We start from the raw sequence: 18,293 nt of genomic DNA, 5'->3' as shown, positions 1-18,293 counted from the left end.
ACACTATTACTTCAACTGATTATATTATTTATTTATTGTTTAAGCATTGTAAATCAATTAATAGTATTTCCCCGTCTGTCGCTCACTTTGACGTTGTGTCGAATAAGCGACACTAGGGGTCTCTCTTGAGTGCCAAATATACCTCTGATCTATGAGAAAAGGCCAATGAGAAATTGTCAGACAGAATTTGCATACCCCGCCCCCGGAGATACAGGTGTAAAGGCGAGGAAATACATCTGTTTCATTCAGAAATTATATTCGGAGCCAATGGTCATGTATGCAGCGAGCTGTGAGTCACACACCTGTTCCTCAACCTCTGAGCGATATCTGCTGTTGGATCTACGGTGCACTTCAGTGCCTTTCTCCTTCTCTGCATGGCAGTGCAGTTTGCCCCTGGGCACTTCGAAAGCTCATACTAAAGAGTGTTTGTAAAAGAGTGATTTTCTCTGAAAGAGTATTTTCCTCTAAAAGAGCAATACACAGCGGCATTGAACATCCTTTTCAGGATGCGTCTTTATAAAGATCCTTTTACGCCCCTGTGTAGTTCCTGGATGTGGTAGAGTGCTCTCCGCTTCAGATGGCCACAGGCGTTGTCTTGTGTGTGTCTGGTCTGTGATCACACTGAGGCAGCGTTTGTGGATGGTTCATGTTCCCACTGCGAGAATATGACCATGGCAACTTTGCGGTCGCGGCTTTCCTTCAACCGAAGGAACGCCACTCCAGCCACCCCTGTGTTGATCCTTCTTCCCACGGGATTGAGGATGACACGGCTGGCGATGGAGGCGATCTGGGAATGGTAGCAGGCTCGGTTTCACCGAGTACGTCCCTGCGAACCACCCGGCACGCTCGTTGACTTCTGTCCAGGCTCGAGGCAACAGCGGCTCGCCTCACAGCCTGCCTGCCAATCCTCTGGAGCCCCCCGAGCTGGATGAGGTACAAGTCACTCTAGTGGCTCCTTATTGGCCCACCCGGGCTTGGTTCTCGGACCTCGTACTCCTCGCGACAGCCTCTCCCTGGCAAATTCCCCTGAGGAAAGACCTTCTTTCTCAGGGACGGGGCACGCTCTGGCATCCGCATCCAGACCTCTGGAACTTCCACGTCTGGCCCCTGGATGGGACACGGAAGATCTAACTGATCTACTACCTGCCATCGTAGACACAATCAACCAAGCCAGAGCCCCTTCTACCAGGCAGCTTTACGCCCTAAAATGGCGCTTGTTCGCAAATTGGTGTTCTTCTCGGGCCGAAGAGCCACAAAGGTGTGCAGTCAGGTCTGTGCTCTCATTTCTGCAGGAGAGGTTGGAGGGAAGGCTGTCCCCGTCCACCTTGAAGGCGTATGTAGCTGCTACCACAGCCCACTGCAACGCAGTATACGGCAAGTCTTTGGGTAAGCACGACTTGACTAGAATCAGTTGGACTCAGGACCCTCTCCTTAAAGATGGTCCTGCTGATCGCACTCACCTCCATCAAGAGGGTCGGGGACCTGCAAGCATTCTCTGTCAGCGATACTTGCCTCGGCCCGGCAGACACACATGTGATCCTAAGACCGCAGCTGGGCTACGTGCCCAAGGTTCCTACCACGCCCTTCAGAGACCAGTTAGTGAACCTGCAAGCGTTGCCCCAGGAGGTTGCATACCCAGCCCCTTCGTTGCTGTGTCCGGTATGTGCTTTGAGTACCTACTTGGAACGCACGCAGAATTTTGTCTGCTTTGGTGTACAGCGGAAAGGGAACGCTGTCTCCAAACGGAGGCTCTCCCAGACGCCATTTCATTGGCCTATCGCACCCTGACAATGCCCCCCCCCTTGCGGGTCTGAGCACACTCAACAAGGAGTGTTGCGTCCTCATGGGCACTGGCCAGAGGCACCTCCTTGGCAGATATATGCAGAGCAACAGGTTGGGCAACATCTAATACATCTAACATCTAATTTTACAATCTCAGGGTAGAGTCAGATTTGTCCCGTGTTTTCTCAGGTCCGAGCCCTTAGAACTCGGTAACACACTGACGGTCTGACTGGGTGAATCGCTTGCACTCAGTGCCCTTTCCCTCAGTGAGGTATATCCATGCGCTTTTTCTCCCAGGTGATCACACTCACTTGGCTCCCTGGATGACTCCTCCCTAGCCCTCTGGGTCCGCAATTCAATGGAGGAATTCACCGACCCAATCCACTGTGGTTACTCAAACTACCCTGTACTGGAATAGGTGCTCCACAGGTCAGGGCTTCTACATGGACTTCCCCCCTGTGTGTATTTTCCACGGTACGGTCCCCTTATGAGTGGACCCACGTCTCTCTTGGGCAGTTCCCACTGCCCCCCAGTCGCCGTGTTTGTAGCAACTCCTCCCTCTACCAACGTGCCACTTCCCACATGTGACCTAAAAGCCCATGTGGTGTATGTCACCACTCTTACCTCCCCCTCTCTGGGCAGGCATGGACTCCGCAGGGTCTTTTCCCCCTGAAAGAAAAGGAAACTGGGTAAGACCCCCTTCCTCTATGCGTGTAAGGGCCCCAGCCATTTACTCTATGCGAGAAACATAGAGAGAAAAGAGGCCCGGCTAGGCTCGGCCCATTCCCAGACTTGGCAGCGTCACCTTATTCCCCTGTCTAAGGTAAAAAATAATTTTTTTAATGACTTTTGGGGCATTGGGGAAGGGTACGTGCAGCCTGATATAGCTGGTTGCTTTGGCATGTTAAATACCTGCCCGCTCCGGTGTCAGCAGTACACGAATACGGCTCAGTGCATGGCGTGATTTAAATTGGACCCCTAGTGTCGCTTCTTCGACACAATGTTGAAGTGAGCGACAGATGGGGAATGTCTAGGTTACGTATGTGATGGAGGGAATGAGACGTTGTGTCCTCCCGGCCACGTCGTTGAGCCGAGTAACTGTTGCGATTGTCGGCTCCTCAGAAAAATCCTAAATGAAACAGATGTATTTCCTCGTCTTTATACCCATATGTCCGGGGGCGGGGTATGCAAATTCTGTCTGCCAATTTCTCATTGGCCTTTTTTCATAGATCCGAGGTATATTTGGCCCTCAAGAGAGACCCCTAGTGTTGCTTCTTCGACATAACATCTCGTTCCCTCCATCAGGGAACGGAGGTTACATACGTAACCTAGACGTTCATTATTATTTAAAATGTATCTATGCCTTGATATTCATTTTAATGACACACCTAATTTCCTAACTCCATTGGGGCTGCAGCTTCAGTGTTCAGCTCCTCCAGTTTACACATGAAGCCCCTAACATAAATAAAATAAGTCCTTTCACCTTAAATTCACATCGGATTACTCCAGATGATCGACAGTGGAGAAAACCAACCAGAACGTAAAACCTGCGAAAGTTAAAGTGAAAGCAAGACAGTGTTTGTGTGTAGACCTACATTTGTGTAGTCCTGCTGTAATCCTGAACTCTCCTCCATGATCCACACTATAAAAACACAAACACACACAAATGATGACATCACATTCAGTTCAACTGAAACTTACTTCAAAGTGCTGCAAGTGATTTTATCTGACATAACACACAGAAAATGTCTCTAGCAGTCTCTCTCGATCTCTCTCTTTATTTATTGATTTATCTTTATTAATTTATATTTATTAGCTTTATTGGCATAATAAAAAAACATCAACTTTTACAACTAGTTGAATCTTTCAGAAAATAATCTAATAATGACACACAGGACTGTTATTTAGTTTTCCTGGAACTGAATGTATTAACACTAACATCTAAACAAATATGTGATTAATCATGATTAAATATTTCAATCAACTGACAGTCTTACAACACATGAGGGGTGTGAGGGGTCCAGGAACTGAGTTTGACACCCCTGCAATACATACAAACATCTCACCAACAATAAACTCAAGGGCTTTCACACTGCACTTAACCCTGGGTTATTGTCGTTTAAACCCGCTTTTAACCTTGAGTAAAGTAATGTTACACACTTGTAATTCAGAAAGGTGATTAACAACACTTTTACTCCTGTATTATGAAACCTGCTCCAGAACAGTGTTAGCATCATTATTAAAAGTACACCAGTAAATTTTTATCTGGCTCTTATTCGTCCCAATAGTACCAGTGGTTTTGGACGTTATACTGCCAACACAGACTGATCAATGCCCGACCCCCCCCCTGTGAAAAATCCTGCACCGCCCCTGCTAACTGCTGCTGTATCACACAAAAATGTCTGTAAGATGGACTGCTGCGACTCGTAAGCTCTCTGGCGGCTGATGAGACCATTGTGTGCTTGCTCTTGGTACTTGATGTCACACCGTTTATCTGTGATCATTATTGATATTATTAGTGGTAGTAACTGGTGAACTGCAAGACAGTTTGTTATGTGCTGTCAACATATTGTGTTTATTTGTAACTTTTTAAATGAGCTTAATACAGTGGCAGAGTGGAGCACAACACATCCAAATGAGCAAAGCAAATAAATGCTGAAAACACAACAGAAATAATCCAAAACACAACAAGATTATCTGAGAAGAAATATGTATAAAAATGCTGTATTTTGTATTTGTCCTGAAGTGTTCTGGATGATGCATATCTGTTTTTTGTTTTACTTTCTCAAAGCCGTACTCCTTTGACCAGGGAACTTCTCTTGTATTTTTTTGCAATGGGACACTTTACATCGGGGTCTTGATCACCCTGTCTGGGTTTATTGTGAGATAACCTGCTGCCTGTACATTATCCCTTACTTACCATCTGCCAAACTATAACATTTAAAAGGAATAAATACAGGTGCTATTTCAGTGAATTCACTGACCATTCAATAAATTCAAGACCAATTATGGTCTGGGTTTAAGGGGTTAATATGGGTATAAACAGAGTTTTACAGCTCAACATACTTAAGTTTGTCCAGTGTGCAGTTTGGATAATTGAGTCTTTCAGAGAGCAGTTTGACTCCTGATTCTCCTGGGTGATTGTAACTCAGATCCAGCTCTTTCAGGTGTGAGGGATTTGATCTCAGAGATGATGCCACAGAGCAACAGCCTTTCTCTGTCACCATACAGCCAGATAATCTAAAACACACATACACAACAGTCAGATAATCTTCATACATGCATATAACCAGTCAAATAATCTACAAACACACATCACCAGTCAGATATTGTACAAACACACATCAACATTTACTAGCAGCCATATCACCATGTAGCTCAAGACTGGTTGCCCACTGAAGCTAAGCGAGATTGAGCCTGGTCAGTACCTGGATGGGAGAGCTCCTGGGGAAAACTAAGGTTGCTGCTGGAAGAGGTATTAGGTAGGCCAGCAGGGGATGCTCACCCTGCGGTCTGTGTGGGTCTTAATGCCCCAGTATAGTGATGGGGACACTACACTGTAAAAAGGCACCATTCTTCGGATGAGACGTTAAAATGAAGTCCTGACACTCTGTGGTCATTAAAAAAATCCTAGAGTACTTCTTGTAAAGAGTTGGTGTATAACCCTAGTGTCCTGGCTAAATTCCCCCAATTGGCCCTTCTCAATCATGGCCTCCTAATAATTCCCAGCCACTAATTGGCTCTATAAATCTACTCTCTCCTCTCCACCAACAGTCACACCCCAAAAATCACAGAATTCAACATAAAAACCAGTGAACAGAGTACATGCGAGAAGCAATGAACGCAGGTAACTGCCTGCTTCTCTCAGATTGCATCAATTGAAAAAGGTAATATATATATACATATATCACTCAATATTCATACAAATAAGCTAATACTTCCTGTATAAAGCTTATGTTGATGTTAAGTATGTTGAACAAATAGTCTCCCATCTTTACTTTAAACACCCATTTACAAGTTTGCATGTCCACATAGCACTTGAAGTGTAAATGGTAAACAGTTTGTTATGGGTAAATTCATTTGACTTTCTGTCTGTAAAGGAGTGGCTCGAGCATGAGGGTCAGCTCAAGCTCTAATTTTCCCCCTTCAATTATAAAGGAGGATTTGGGGTGGTGGAGGAATGCCAGAATAATCGTCAAGGGAGTGAGATAAAAAGATGCATATATGTGCTTGCATTATGATTGACAGGGCTAACTTGACAAGCTCCTCCCAAACTTTCGTTTATAAATCCTTTTATAATGTATTACGGTCACTTCATATAAAAATAATATGGGTATAAATAAAATCACTATGGAGTCACAAAAATAATATACAATACATACATTCATAACATAATTTACAGTCACGCATTGAAGAGCTATGGGCTGAATGATTTGGAGCGGGTCTGTGACCACTAGGGGTGCGGCTGCACAACTGGTGCAGAAGGAGAACATGCTGCAGGATTTCCTCCCGGTGAAGCTAGTGTTTGCAGGATCAGGAAATCCCACATTCAGAGAGTCCTGCAAACGTTTGATCACTTCCCTGTGAGAAATGATTCCTAACTTCAAAATTTTGTCTGAAGTAGCGCTGGTAATTCCAGTCACCAGTGTGGCAGCAGAGCGCAAGTTCAGCCTCCAGAAACAAATTAAAACTGCCACGAGAAGTCATCTGTCCGAGGCAAAGACAAAAAATCAAATGACAATTGCCTCAGCATCTGTCTCCCTTGATGCGTTTGATTACGCACAGGTGAGTTTAAGTCGATGCGGACCAGGAGGAAGGTTTGAGTTGCCGATTAAGTTCTGTTCAGTTAATTTTCAACATGTTTTGTTCATATTTTAATCGTATTTGTTTTTGGTTATATTGCGTTGTTCATGTGTTGTGTTTTAGTGGCCTCTGCTGAAATATTCATCTGCTTCATGTCTCTGTTGTTCATCTGTTCATAAATAAATAAATGCATAATCTGCTGCATGCTCGTCCTGTAAGTGCATACATAGGAAAATGTGAACCAAAATAAAAGCTATTAAACATCTTATTATAATTAAAATATGAAAATTTAAATGACGGGTAATAATAGATTATGATGTAGCCTACTTCAAAATGACGGACGATGAGAAAGTCTAATGCAACCACTGATATCACCTTCCTGCAGTCTGTGGGAATATTAATTGAAGAATGAGTTTAAGAATAAGTTTTTCATTATGTGTATCAGACTTGGTATTTTAGAGAAGCAACAGCGTCAGTTGTATTACACTGTTAAACAGAGTTGCTAAGTGGGGGTCTCTGCCAGATCCTGTTCACCTTTTTGTGAGTCAAACAAGAATGGCTTACTGAAGCTATCATCTTTGGTATGTGTTGGCTCTTGGTGCCTCTGTCCCAGCCACTGAATTAAAGACCATTGTTCATGATTTAATCAACGAGTCAATCGAGTCAAATGCAAATGAGTCAAATGACTACTATTATTATATGATATTTTATGTTGTTTCAGTGTATTGTTTTTTTTTGTATGTGATATAAAAGCAAATTCTACTGTATATCTGCAGTAAGTTTCTTCCTCATCTGAACATTTTAAGAAGATTGTCCAATAGAGCTGGTCAAAAATTAATGTTGTGATCATTTTGAACTTTGATGTCAGAATCAGAATATCTTGATTCACTTGAGAGGAACCAGACTCAGCAGAGGGAGCGCATACACAAGTACAGAGTAGTGGTCGACTGATATATTGCAGAGGCCGATCAATCAGCCAATATTCTGACAATTTTAATGAACGTCGTTGTCGTTACTACAATAATAGTCCAGTGTGCATCAGTGTCATTTAAATGGCCCGCATTAAACTGCCGCGGGGCAGACGTGTTTGAGTTCATGTTAAACTTCTCGCCTGTTTCATTCTCCCTCTCTATCCTCAACAGTTTCCTGTAACATTTAGATGTCCAATAAATATGCACATATCCAATAAACCAACATTACACAACTTGTAGTTCCAGCATCCTGTTGAACGCTCATATATCTTCCTCTGAAACGCATCTGTCCTCGACAGTTCCTTTTAACTTTTCTTATGATTAAAAGCAAATATCAATAAAACTTATTTTATAAACCATCTGCAAATATGCGCATATCTCGTTTAAACAGGTATCATTCACGATCCTCAAGAAAATCCAGTGTTTTCTTCTCGTCGAGCACTCACCTAAAATCTTCCTCTGAAGCGAGTATTCCATCATCCAGAATCAAAAACTTCAGGATCAAAAGTTCCTCTCATTCACAAATCATGAAGTAGGCGATACAGGCTGTTTAAACTGGCAGGAGATGGATCCGCATGAGCATATGAGTGCAACTTCAAGGCTGCGTCCAAAACCAGGAAAATGCTATCTCAGGGGGTTGTATACAAGGGTACGATGAAAATAAGGTGCTTTTCAAACTGTTCAGAGATCAGTTTCCTTAAGTGTTCAATTCATTCATAACAGCTGTCAGTTTAGCCATGAACTGATTAGGTAGCAAGTCAGCTGCCTATGTTTTTGGATGCAGCCCAAGATAAAAGCGCTTCACGTGTGCTTTAAGTACATTTCTTATTCACTATGCACTGTTTCTACAATTGGTTTGATTCTGTATTTTTTGAGTAAATGTGATTGCTACCGTGGAAATGCCATTCTTGGTTGCTGGACTACTGTATGTACCATTCCCCTTCTGTCACTCTCTCCACGTAGTGTAAGAGAAGCGACCCAAGGGGTCTCTCTTGAGCGCCGAAATATGCCTCTGACTTATGAAAAAAGGCCAATGAGAAGTCGGCAGACAGTATTTGCATACCCCGCCCCCGGACATACGGGTATTTAAGCGGGCAAATACGGGAGTTCATTCAGAAAACATGTATGCAGTCTGCTGCGAGTCACACACACCAGTTCCTGAGTATTCCTCCGATGATCTGCATGCTGTTGGATTTGACGGCGCACAACAGCGGCTTTCTCCTTTCCTTGCACGACTGTGCATTGTTGTCCCTGGGTGCTTCGACAGCTCAGATAAACTCGAAATTATTTTCTTATAAAAGAGTGATTTTATTTAAAAGAATAATTTCCTCTAAAAGAGCAAAACACAGCAGCGTTGAACGTCCTTTTCAGGACTCGTCTTTTTCAAGATGCCTTTCCGCCCCTGTGTTGTTCCTGGATGCGGAAGAGTGCTCTCTGCTTCAAACGGCCACAGGCGTTGTCTCGTGTGTCTGGGCAGCGATCACACAGAGGCTGCGTTTGTGGATGGTTCATGTTCTTACTGCGATTTGGGGATGGCAGTGGGTGCAGTTCCGCCGGGTACGCCCCCTCGGACCACCCGCCCCCCGGCACGCTCGTTGACTCCGTCCGTGCTCGAGGTAACAGCGACTCGCCTCACAGCCAGTCTGCCTATCCTCTCGAGCTCGAAGCAGATAAGCTCGCTGCTGCATCGGAGAGCGCGGCATCTGACGCTGAAGACTCCCCTGGACTGCCACCTTCGGGCCAGCACGCCCAGGCTGAGGCCAACGTGCAGATGACCGACATGCTTTCCCGGGCTGCGCCGCTGGGGTTGATGCATATGAGACCACTTCAGCACTGGCTTCAGACTCGAGTCCCGAGACGAGCATGGCGCCACGGCACACACCGTGTGATGATCACCACCGCCTGCCACCAGACAATCAAACCCTGGACAGACAGACAGACGCAGCCGCGGGCCGTTGGAAAGGGGCCCCGCTGCGCTGGCACATCAACTGCCTAGAGTTGCTGACTGTTTTCTTTTCCTCCCGTTTGTTCGGGACAAACATGTCCTGGTCAGGTCAGACAGCACCGCAGTGGTGGCGTACATAAATCGCCAAGGCGGAGTATGCTCCCACCACATGTCATATCTCGCCCGTTGTCTCCTACTTTGGAGCCAGCAGCGACTCAAGTGCCACTCACATCCCCGGCAACCTCAATGTGATAGCGGACACGGTGTCACGACAATGCTTGCCCAGTGGAGAGTGGAGAGTGGAGGCTTCACCCTCAGTCAGTCCAGCTGATTTGGGAGCAGTTTGGCAAGGCCCAGGTAGACCTGTTTGCTTCCCAAGAAACCTCCCACTGCCCGCTCTGGTACGCCCGAACAGAGGCTCCCCTCGGGGCAGATGCACTGGCACACAGCTGGCCCACTGGGCTGCACAAGTACGCATTCCCACCAGTGAGCCTTCTTGCACAGGTGCTGTGCAAGTTCAGGGAGAACGAGGAGCAAGTCACCTTAGTGGCCCCCTATTGGCCCACTCGGACTTTGTTCTCGGATCTCATGCTTCTCGCGACAGCCCTTCTCTGGCGAATTCCCCTGAGTAAGGACCTTCTTTCTCAGGGACGGGGCACGCTCTGGCATCCGCACCCAGACCTCTGGAACCTCCACGTCTGGCCCTTGGACGGGACGCGGAAGAGCTAGCCGTCTACCAGCGAATGTCGTAGACACAATCAACCAAGCCAGAGCCCCTTCTACCAGGCACCTTTACGCCCTAAAGTGGGGCCTGTTCCCAAATCGGTGTTCTTCCCGAGCGTAAGACCCGCAGAGGTGCGCAGTTAGGTCAGTGCTTTTGTTGCTACAGGAAAGGCTGGAGGGGAGGCTGTCCCCTTCCACCCTCAAGGTGTATGTCGCCGCCATCGCGGCTCACCACGATACTGTAGACAGTAAGTCTCTGGGTAAGCATGACTTAATTATCAGGTTCCTAAGAGGCACCAGCAAATCCCTCCCGGCCAAGCCTGTTCCCCTCCTGGGATCTCTCAGTGGTCCTCGCGGGCCTCCAGAGACCCCCATTTGAGCCGCTAGACTCAGCTGGACTCAGGGCCCTCTCTCTCAAGACTGCCCTGCTGATCGCGCTCGCCTCCATCAAGAGGGTCAGGGACCTGCAAGCGTTCTCTGTCAGCGACACTTGCCTGGAGTTCGGTCCGGCAGACACATACGTGATCCTAAGACCGCGACCGGGCTACATGCCCTAGGTTCCTACCACACCCTTCAGGGATCAGGTAGTGAACCTGCAAGCCCTGCCCCGGGAGAAGGCAGACCCAGCCCTTTCGTTGCTGTGTCCGGTACGTGCTTTGCATACCTATTTGGACCGCACGCAGAGCTCTAGACGTTCTGAGCAGCTCTTTGTCTGCTTCGGGGGATAGCAGAAAGGGAACGCTGTCTCCAAACAGAGGCTCGTCCACTGGGTTTTCGACGCCATTTCATTGGCTTATCACACCCAGGCCATGTCCCTGAGTGATGGCCTCAACCAGAAGTGTCGCGTCCTCGTGGGCACTGGCCAGGGGCACCTCCCTAGCAGACATCTGTATAGCAGCAGGGTGGGCAACACCTAATACCTTCGCGAGATTTTACAATCTCCGGGTTGAGTCGGTATCGTCTCATGTTCTCTCAGGTCTGAGCCCGTAGAACTCAGTAACACGCTGATGAACTGGCTGGGTGAATTATTACATGACTAAAATGTGATGACTAAACAGAAATCTGAAGGAACAGCTATCTACCATTTAAACTTCAATATTATCTTTTTGTTTTGTGTGAAATTGAATAAATATAGTGTTAAATAAGACTTTGTTATAATTTTTCTATTAGCAATTTTACGTTTGTTACTATAATAGATTGTGTGATATGTCGGCATTGTATCTGTCTATTGGCCACCCTGCTCTCTGGATATCGGCCATTAAAAACCCCATATCAGTCGACCACTGGTACACAGTAACCACATCTATGAACACAAAATATTCATAACGTATATTTCAATGTACTAATGAATCTGCAAACACAAACCTCAGTACTTCCAGTGTACAGTGAGGACTCTTCAGTGCATCAGAGAGCAGCTTCATTCCTGAATCCTTCAGGTCATTGTTACTTAGGTCCAGCTCTCTCAGGCAGTTTGATGATTGTAAGCCTGAAAACAAACTTTCACAGCACTGACCAGTGAATCTACATGATGCAAATCTAAAACAAATAAAGAAACAATGATTAGAAAGCAGTTTTATAAAATAAATGGTAATTCCAAATTGAATGCTCCACAGTTTAAGAAGTTTTGTGACAGACACTGATACATTTATTGTTTCAATGTCTGATTATTTCTACATAATATCACTGACCTCAGTATCTTCAGTGTACAGTGAGGACTCTTCAGTGCATCTGATAGTAGCTTCACTCCTGAATCCTGCAGGTCATTGTTACTCAGGTCCAGCTCTCTCAGACTTCCGGAGTTTGAACTGAGAACTGAGGCCAGTGCTGAGCAACTTTTCTCTGTCAGATTACAGCCCATCAGACTGAGAGAGAAATTATAAGATAGCAGTGTGTTAATCTATACGTTTTAGTGAAGGCTTCTCAGTACAGCTGTAGGATATAAAGAAATAATATATGGCCCACCAAAAATGGGGCCACTATGTTTGATTGCTTATAGGCATTTGTAATTTTTTTAAGAACTTCCACTGTCAAGATCCAGTCTGGACTGCCCTACTTGCTTTGTTCTGGAGTTCTGTCTGTTTTGGTCCATGTGTGCATTTGTTTTGTGCACATGGCTTTGTTTGTGTTTGTGTCAACCATGTGCTCTTCTTACTCCACCTCCTCATTACCCCTTGCCACACCCCCTCATCTGGTCCTTGTTGTGTTGATTATCATCAACTGTTCCTCATGTGCTCTCCCTCTAAATATTGTGCCTTCTACCCTCTTGTGTCTGTCAGATCGTTTTGAGATTTTGGCTAGTCAGTCATTCCTTGTCTGTTTCTCTGGTTGGTGTCTTGTTAGTTTGTTTCCGTAGTTTCATGTTGGTTCTGTTCATTTTATTGTGTGTACATGCTTTGCGTACCTACTTGGACTGCACACAGAGCTTTAGACGTTCTGAGCAGCTCTTTGTCTGCTTTGGTGGACAGCAGAAAGGGAACGCTGTCTCCAAACAGAGGCTCTCCCACTGGGTGGTGGATGCCATTTGACCCCAGGTTGTACAACCCCCCCCTCCCCTGTGGGTCCGAGCACACTCAACAAGGAGTGTTGCATCCTTATGGGCACTGGACAGAGGCACCTCCCTAGCAGACATATGCAGAGCAGCAGGTTGGGCAACAACTAATACCTTTGCGAGATTTTACAATCTCAGGGTAGAGTCCGTTTCGTCCCGTATTTTCTCAGGTCAGAGCCCGTAGAACTCAGTAACATGCTGACGGTCTGACCTGGTGAATTGCTTGCACCTAGCGCCCTTTCCCTCGATTGAGGTAAAACCATGCACTTTTTCTCCCAGGTGATCCCACTCACTTAGCTCCCTGGATGACTCCTCTCTAGCCCTCTGGGTTCGCAGTACGGTCCCCTTATGAGCGGACCCACGTCTCCCTTGGGCCATTCCCACTGTCCCCCGGTCGCCATGTTTGTAGCAACTCCTCCCTCCGAAGAGGCGGGATCTACCACCGCACCACTTCCCACATGTGACCTAAAAGCCCATGTGGTGTATGTCACCACTCTTACCTCCCCCTCTCTGGGCTGGCGTGGTCTCCGCAGGGTCTTTTCCCCATGAAAGAATTGGAAACTGGGTAAGATCCCCATCCCTGATGCGTGTAAGTGCCCCAGCCATTGACTCTATGCGAGAAACATAGAGCGAAAAGAGGCCTGGCTGGGCTCGGCCCATTCCCAGACTTGGCAGCATCGCCTTATTCCCCTGTCTAGGATACATTTTTAAAAAGGACCAGAAGGACTTTATGGGGCATTGGGGAAGGGTATGTGCAGCCTGATACAGCTGGTCGCTTTGGCACGTTAAATAGCTGCCCGCTCCTGTGTCAGCAGTACACGTACACGGCTCAGTGCATGGCATGATTTACTTGGACTCCTTGGACTCCTAGTGTCGCTTCTTCAACACAACGTCGAAGTGAGCGACAGATGCGGAACGTCTAGGTTACGGATGCAACCTCCGTTCCCTGATGGAGGGAATGAGACGTTGTGTTCTCCCGGCCACGTCGCTGAGCCGAGCCATTGTCGGCTCCTCAGAAAAATCCTGAATGAAACAGACGTATTTCCTCGCCTTTATACCCATATGTCCAGGGGTGGGGTCTGCAAATTCGGTCTGCCAATTTCTCATTGGCCTTTTTTCATAGATCAGAGGTATATTCGGCACTCAAGAGAGACCCCTAGTGTCACTTCTTCGACACAATGTCTCATTCCCTCAACTTCAAGATCATTGCAGACTGTTGTGCAAAATTTTATAGTGACTTGTCTTACTCTAAATTTTGGCAGCTAACAGCCACAGAATTCTTTTATTTATTGTCATACATAAAACAACTTAGTGAAGAAGACTATAGCCTATGTTATGCCCCCGTTAATAAATACCCTAAAAAAATAACAAATTCCCAGGTACCGATGGGTTATCTGCCGAAATGTACAACGCTTTTAATAGAAAAGCACCTTTCTTACATAAAGTATTTATGGAAAATTTTGAGAAAACAATACTTCCTCCTAATTTGTGTTAGGGGCTAATAACTTTAATTCCTAAACCCAACAAAGATCCCCTCTTTATAGATAATAAGCAACCAACCACTGACTAAAAGATGATTGCCCTAGTGTTAGCAAAGAGGCTGAAATCTATTTTAAAAAACATAATAGATTTTATTTGTCATAAAACTTTTGAATGTTTGTCCTTAAAAGGCAGAACACTACCCACTAAGGAAGAGGGTCTGTCTCGTTTGGCTTACGCAGCTCAGTCTCTCTTTGTGGATAAACCCACGTGTAGTAATGTCAAAAATACTGGTAACCCGGTACCAAGTCGGTACTCAAACAAAACATTATTTACGATACCAGAATTTCTGAAGGTACCGGGGTACCGAATACCGGGTCTACCCGGTACCCATGCAGAGGCGGGAACTTTCACAACAAGCAAAAGATGATGACAAGCAAAGCTGCTGCGGAGTCTCAACTGAATCATGTCGAAAAGAAAAGTGGAAAAAGCCAGGTTTGGAAATTATTTGCATTTGAGGCTGATGAAAAAGGAAACATCATAGATCAGCAAAAACCTATTTGTAAACACTTTAAAAAAAAAATTTTGACAAAAGGAGGTAACACGTCAAACTTAATAAAGACAGACACCCAGATTTATTCAAGCAAATGAAGCAGGTGAGTTTAAAAGCATATTATCATTTACATTAGGGCTGAAACGTTTAGTCGACATTGAAAATACAAAATTGATGAGAAAAATGTTCGTTGTCGAATAGCTGTTTGATCTCATTTAACGTAACATGAAATCACTGTAACAATGACGCGCGAGAGCAGCAATTCACGCCTGCTGGAGGAAGAATTACACAGATCAGTCCAGATGCACTCGAAACTTTCACAGTTTATTTTATGTAGATCCCAAAGTACAAAAAAAAAGTACATTCAGAAGCACTCTCGTTGTGGAATAAGCGGAGGCGTAGCTCTTTAAAGGAAACATCCCGACGTAACATAAATGCAGTAAAATTGCTTTATTAAAGTTCAAATAATACAGAAGCAGCTCATGTTAATAACTATAAACTCAGAAACTGGCATTTCTCTGTGTGGTCGGTGCCTCTTCAATGAATTGCACGAATGTCCCGATCTAATGGGGAGAGATTGAAACTGCACCCGGCTGAGAGACAGACTCTATGGCAAGCCGATTTAACTTTTATTCATTTCCAGGATATGAATTCTTGATATCAACAATTCAATTTTCACTAGTTAAAATGTCTACTCTTGATATCAAGAATTATGTGGTTACTAGTAAAATGTTAATTTTTAATATCTGAAAATGTATTTATGTTATCAACATAATTTCAGATGTAACATGATGGCATGTAACAACAAAACATAACATGATGGCATGTAACAACAAAACAAACCATGACTAGTTTTGCATGTCTCAGGCCCTTCACGTGCAAGCAGGCGATTTTCAACACCCTCAAAAAGAAAAAAATGTCCAAACAGGGAAATTTATCGGCCTCTGCGATTATATCAGTCGCCGACTACTGTGTACATGTGGATGGGCTCCCTCTGCTGAGTCTGGTTCCTCTCAAGTGAATGAAGTTATTCTGATTGTGACATCACAGTTCAAAATGTTCAAAACATAAATTTTTGACCAGCTGTTTAGGACAATATTCTTAAAATGTTCAGTTGAGGAAGAAACTTGCAGATATACAGTAGAATTTGCTTTAATACCACACACAAACAAAAACAATACACTGAAACAATATGAAATATGACATAATAATAGTAGAGTCAGTGAGACTGCAGGTAGGTGATTCACTGTATAATATATCTCAATTATGTTCTGCCTATTTTATGTATTTATCAATATTTAAGTATTTGCTCTGAAACATCATAAAAGTATAATTTTAACCAAACAGCCGCTGTAGCCAAGTAGATTCAAAATGTTTAATACAACAATAAATTGTGTTACAAGTAATGAAAGCATGTTTTCCACACAGTGTTTCAGTAAACAAAGAAGGATGAATGATGTTTATTCATATTACAAAAAATTTCTGTGAATGAACACAGTGAACAAAAACAACATCTTCACACACTTGTGTTTTGGAACACAGTCAGGTTGAATATTATTGTAATATATGAGTGAATTATTATTAGAATTAGTGGATAAGAATTGTTGTATATAGAAGTGAGATATTTCTAACATATCTATTTCACCTGGAGCCTATGGCAAGCCATTTGAACTTTTATTAATTTCCAGGATATGAATTCATGTTATCAAGAATTCAATTATCACTAGTTGAAATGTCTATACTTGATATCAAGAATTACGTGGTTACTAGTAAAAATGTATATTCTAGATATCAACAATTGAATTGCTACTAGTAAAAATTACAATTTTTGATATCTGAAAATGTATTTATGATATCAACATAATTTCAGATATCTAAAATGGCTTTCTTACTAGTAACAATCACATTTATGATATTAGAAATGAACATTGTCACTAGTGAAAATGGAAAAATTGATATCAAAAATGAACATTGTTACTAGTAGCAATTCAATTGTTGATATCAAGAATAGACATTTCAACTAGTGACAATTGAATTCTTGATATCAAAAATAAAGTTTTTTTACTAGTACGAATTGTATTTCTGATATGTGAAATTGGAATTTCAATAAGTAAGAAATCAATTCTTGATATCAGCAATTGATTTTGAATGGCAGCATATGGTGACATTTCACTAGTGAAAATACAATTACAGATATCAAGAATGATAGTTTTTACTAGTTGAAATACAATTCTTGATATCTAGAATGAGCATTTTAACTAGTAAAAATGTAATTGTTGATATCAAGAATTAGCATTGTTACTAGTGGAAATGTAATTTCTGATATCAAAAATTGCCATTGTTACTAGTAGATATCGAATTCCTGATATCAATAACTATCATTTTAACTAGTGAAAATTGAATTGTTGATATCAAGAATTCATATCCTGGAAATGAATAAAAGTTAAAACGGCTTGCCATAGCTTAGAGAGACTCTGCCTCAGGGACATCATCCCTCGAGCGCGCACGCTAAATGCAGATAAATTAGCACTTTGCACATTAGTTTGGAAGTTGTTTTTTATTAATTCTATTGTATGCTTGTTTATTTAGGCTTTTTTTTAGTACTTGGTAAAAACTTAAATTAAAAGTTGAAGCAAATCATATGAATGTTCAAAAATACTTTAAGCATACATTGTTCAGTTTTGCTATAATTAAGAATAATTTATTTAAATTAAAGTGTTGCTCAATGGCTTATTTCTGTTCTTAGTTCTGCTGCTAATGTTTTGTAGACTTTGTTAATAAAAGAGTGTTGTTTAGTAACCTGTTTTTGCTTTGGTACCAAAAATTGTATCGAGTACCATGAAGTTTCACTGGTATTGGTACCGGCTACTGAAATTTTGGTACCGTGACAACACTACCCACGTGTAAATTAATTAATGAGGTTTTAATACAATTCTTAAGGAAAAATAAATCTCATCATATGAGAAAGTCTGTCATATTAAACTCATAATAATGGTGGTCTGAATTTTATTGATTTTGATTCCCTCAACAATACATTTAAAATTGTCTAAATCAATACCTAGCCAAACCAGCTTCTATTTGGAATGTCTTTCCTCAACTTTTTTCAAAATAATTTGCCACAGTTATGGGAGCTATTCCTTCTTGTTTGTGTATGCTTTTTAAAAACTGTAGTGAATCCTCAGTTTATACTGTATCCTTTCTTAAACCTTGTGATATTCATGTTGGTCAAATAGTTTTTTCTGAGTCAAGAGCCAAAAATTATCAAATAAGATCTTTATTTCTTAATAATTTGATTTCTGTTCCACCTGTAATTTCCTTATGGAATAATTTATTTGTGAACCTTAATTAGAGAAATATCTGGTCTTTACAGTAAAAATTATTTCTCACTAACAAAGTGAAGGAAGTTTCCTTTAAGCTGATATACAGGTTTTACCCTGTTAAGAAATGAATACAGAAGTTTAGAGCTGACATTGTTTTAACATGCTCTTT

General features: G+C 43.0%; 2 protein-coding genes across 2 annotated transcripts in view; both read right to left on the bottom strand.

Annotated features, from left to right (window-relative positions):
- Nucleotides 1–18,293, bottom strand: part of LOC127650386 (NACHT, LRR and PYD domains-containing protein 3-like) — a 125,294-nt gene that overhangs the window by 42,727 nt on the left and 64,274 nt on the right. The window lies entirely within an intron of this gene.
- The window catches only part of LOC127650394 (NLR family CARD domain-containing protein 3-like), a 45,674-nt gene that overhangs the window by 2,274 nt on the left and 25,107 nt on the right, over nt 1–18,293 (bottom strand). Inside the window, exons 7-10 of the mRNA XM_052135808.1 lie at nt 11,913–12,086; nt 11,590–11,760; nt 4,849–5,022; nt 3,378–3,424 (exon numbers count right to left, since the gene is read on the bottom strand). Coding sequence (XP_051991768.1) covers nt 3,378–3,424; nt 4,849–5,022; nt 11,590–11,760; nt 11,913–12,086 — 566 coding nt within the window. The remainder of the gene's footprint in view (nt 1–3,377; nt 3,425–4,848; nt 5,023–11,589; nt 11,761–11,912; nt 12,087–18,293) is intronic.

The sequence above is a fragment of the Xyrauchen texanus genome, chromosome 10, assembly GCF_025860055.1.
Source record: "Xyrauchen texanus isolate HMW12.3.18 chromosome 10, RBS_HiC_50CHRs, whole genome shotgun sequence".
NCBI classification, from domain to species: domain Eukaryota; kingdom Metazoa; phylum Chordata; class Actinopteri; order Cypriniformes; family Catostomidae; genus Xyrauchen; species Xyrauchen texanus.
Note: the sequence above shows the minus strand (reverse complement) of the source record. Positions and strands in the feature narration are given on the sequence as shown.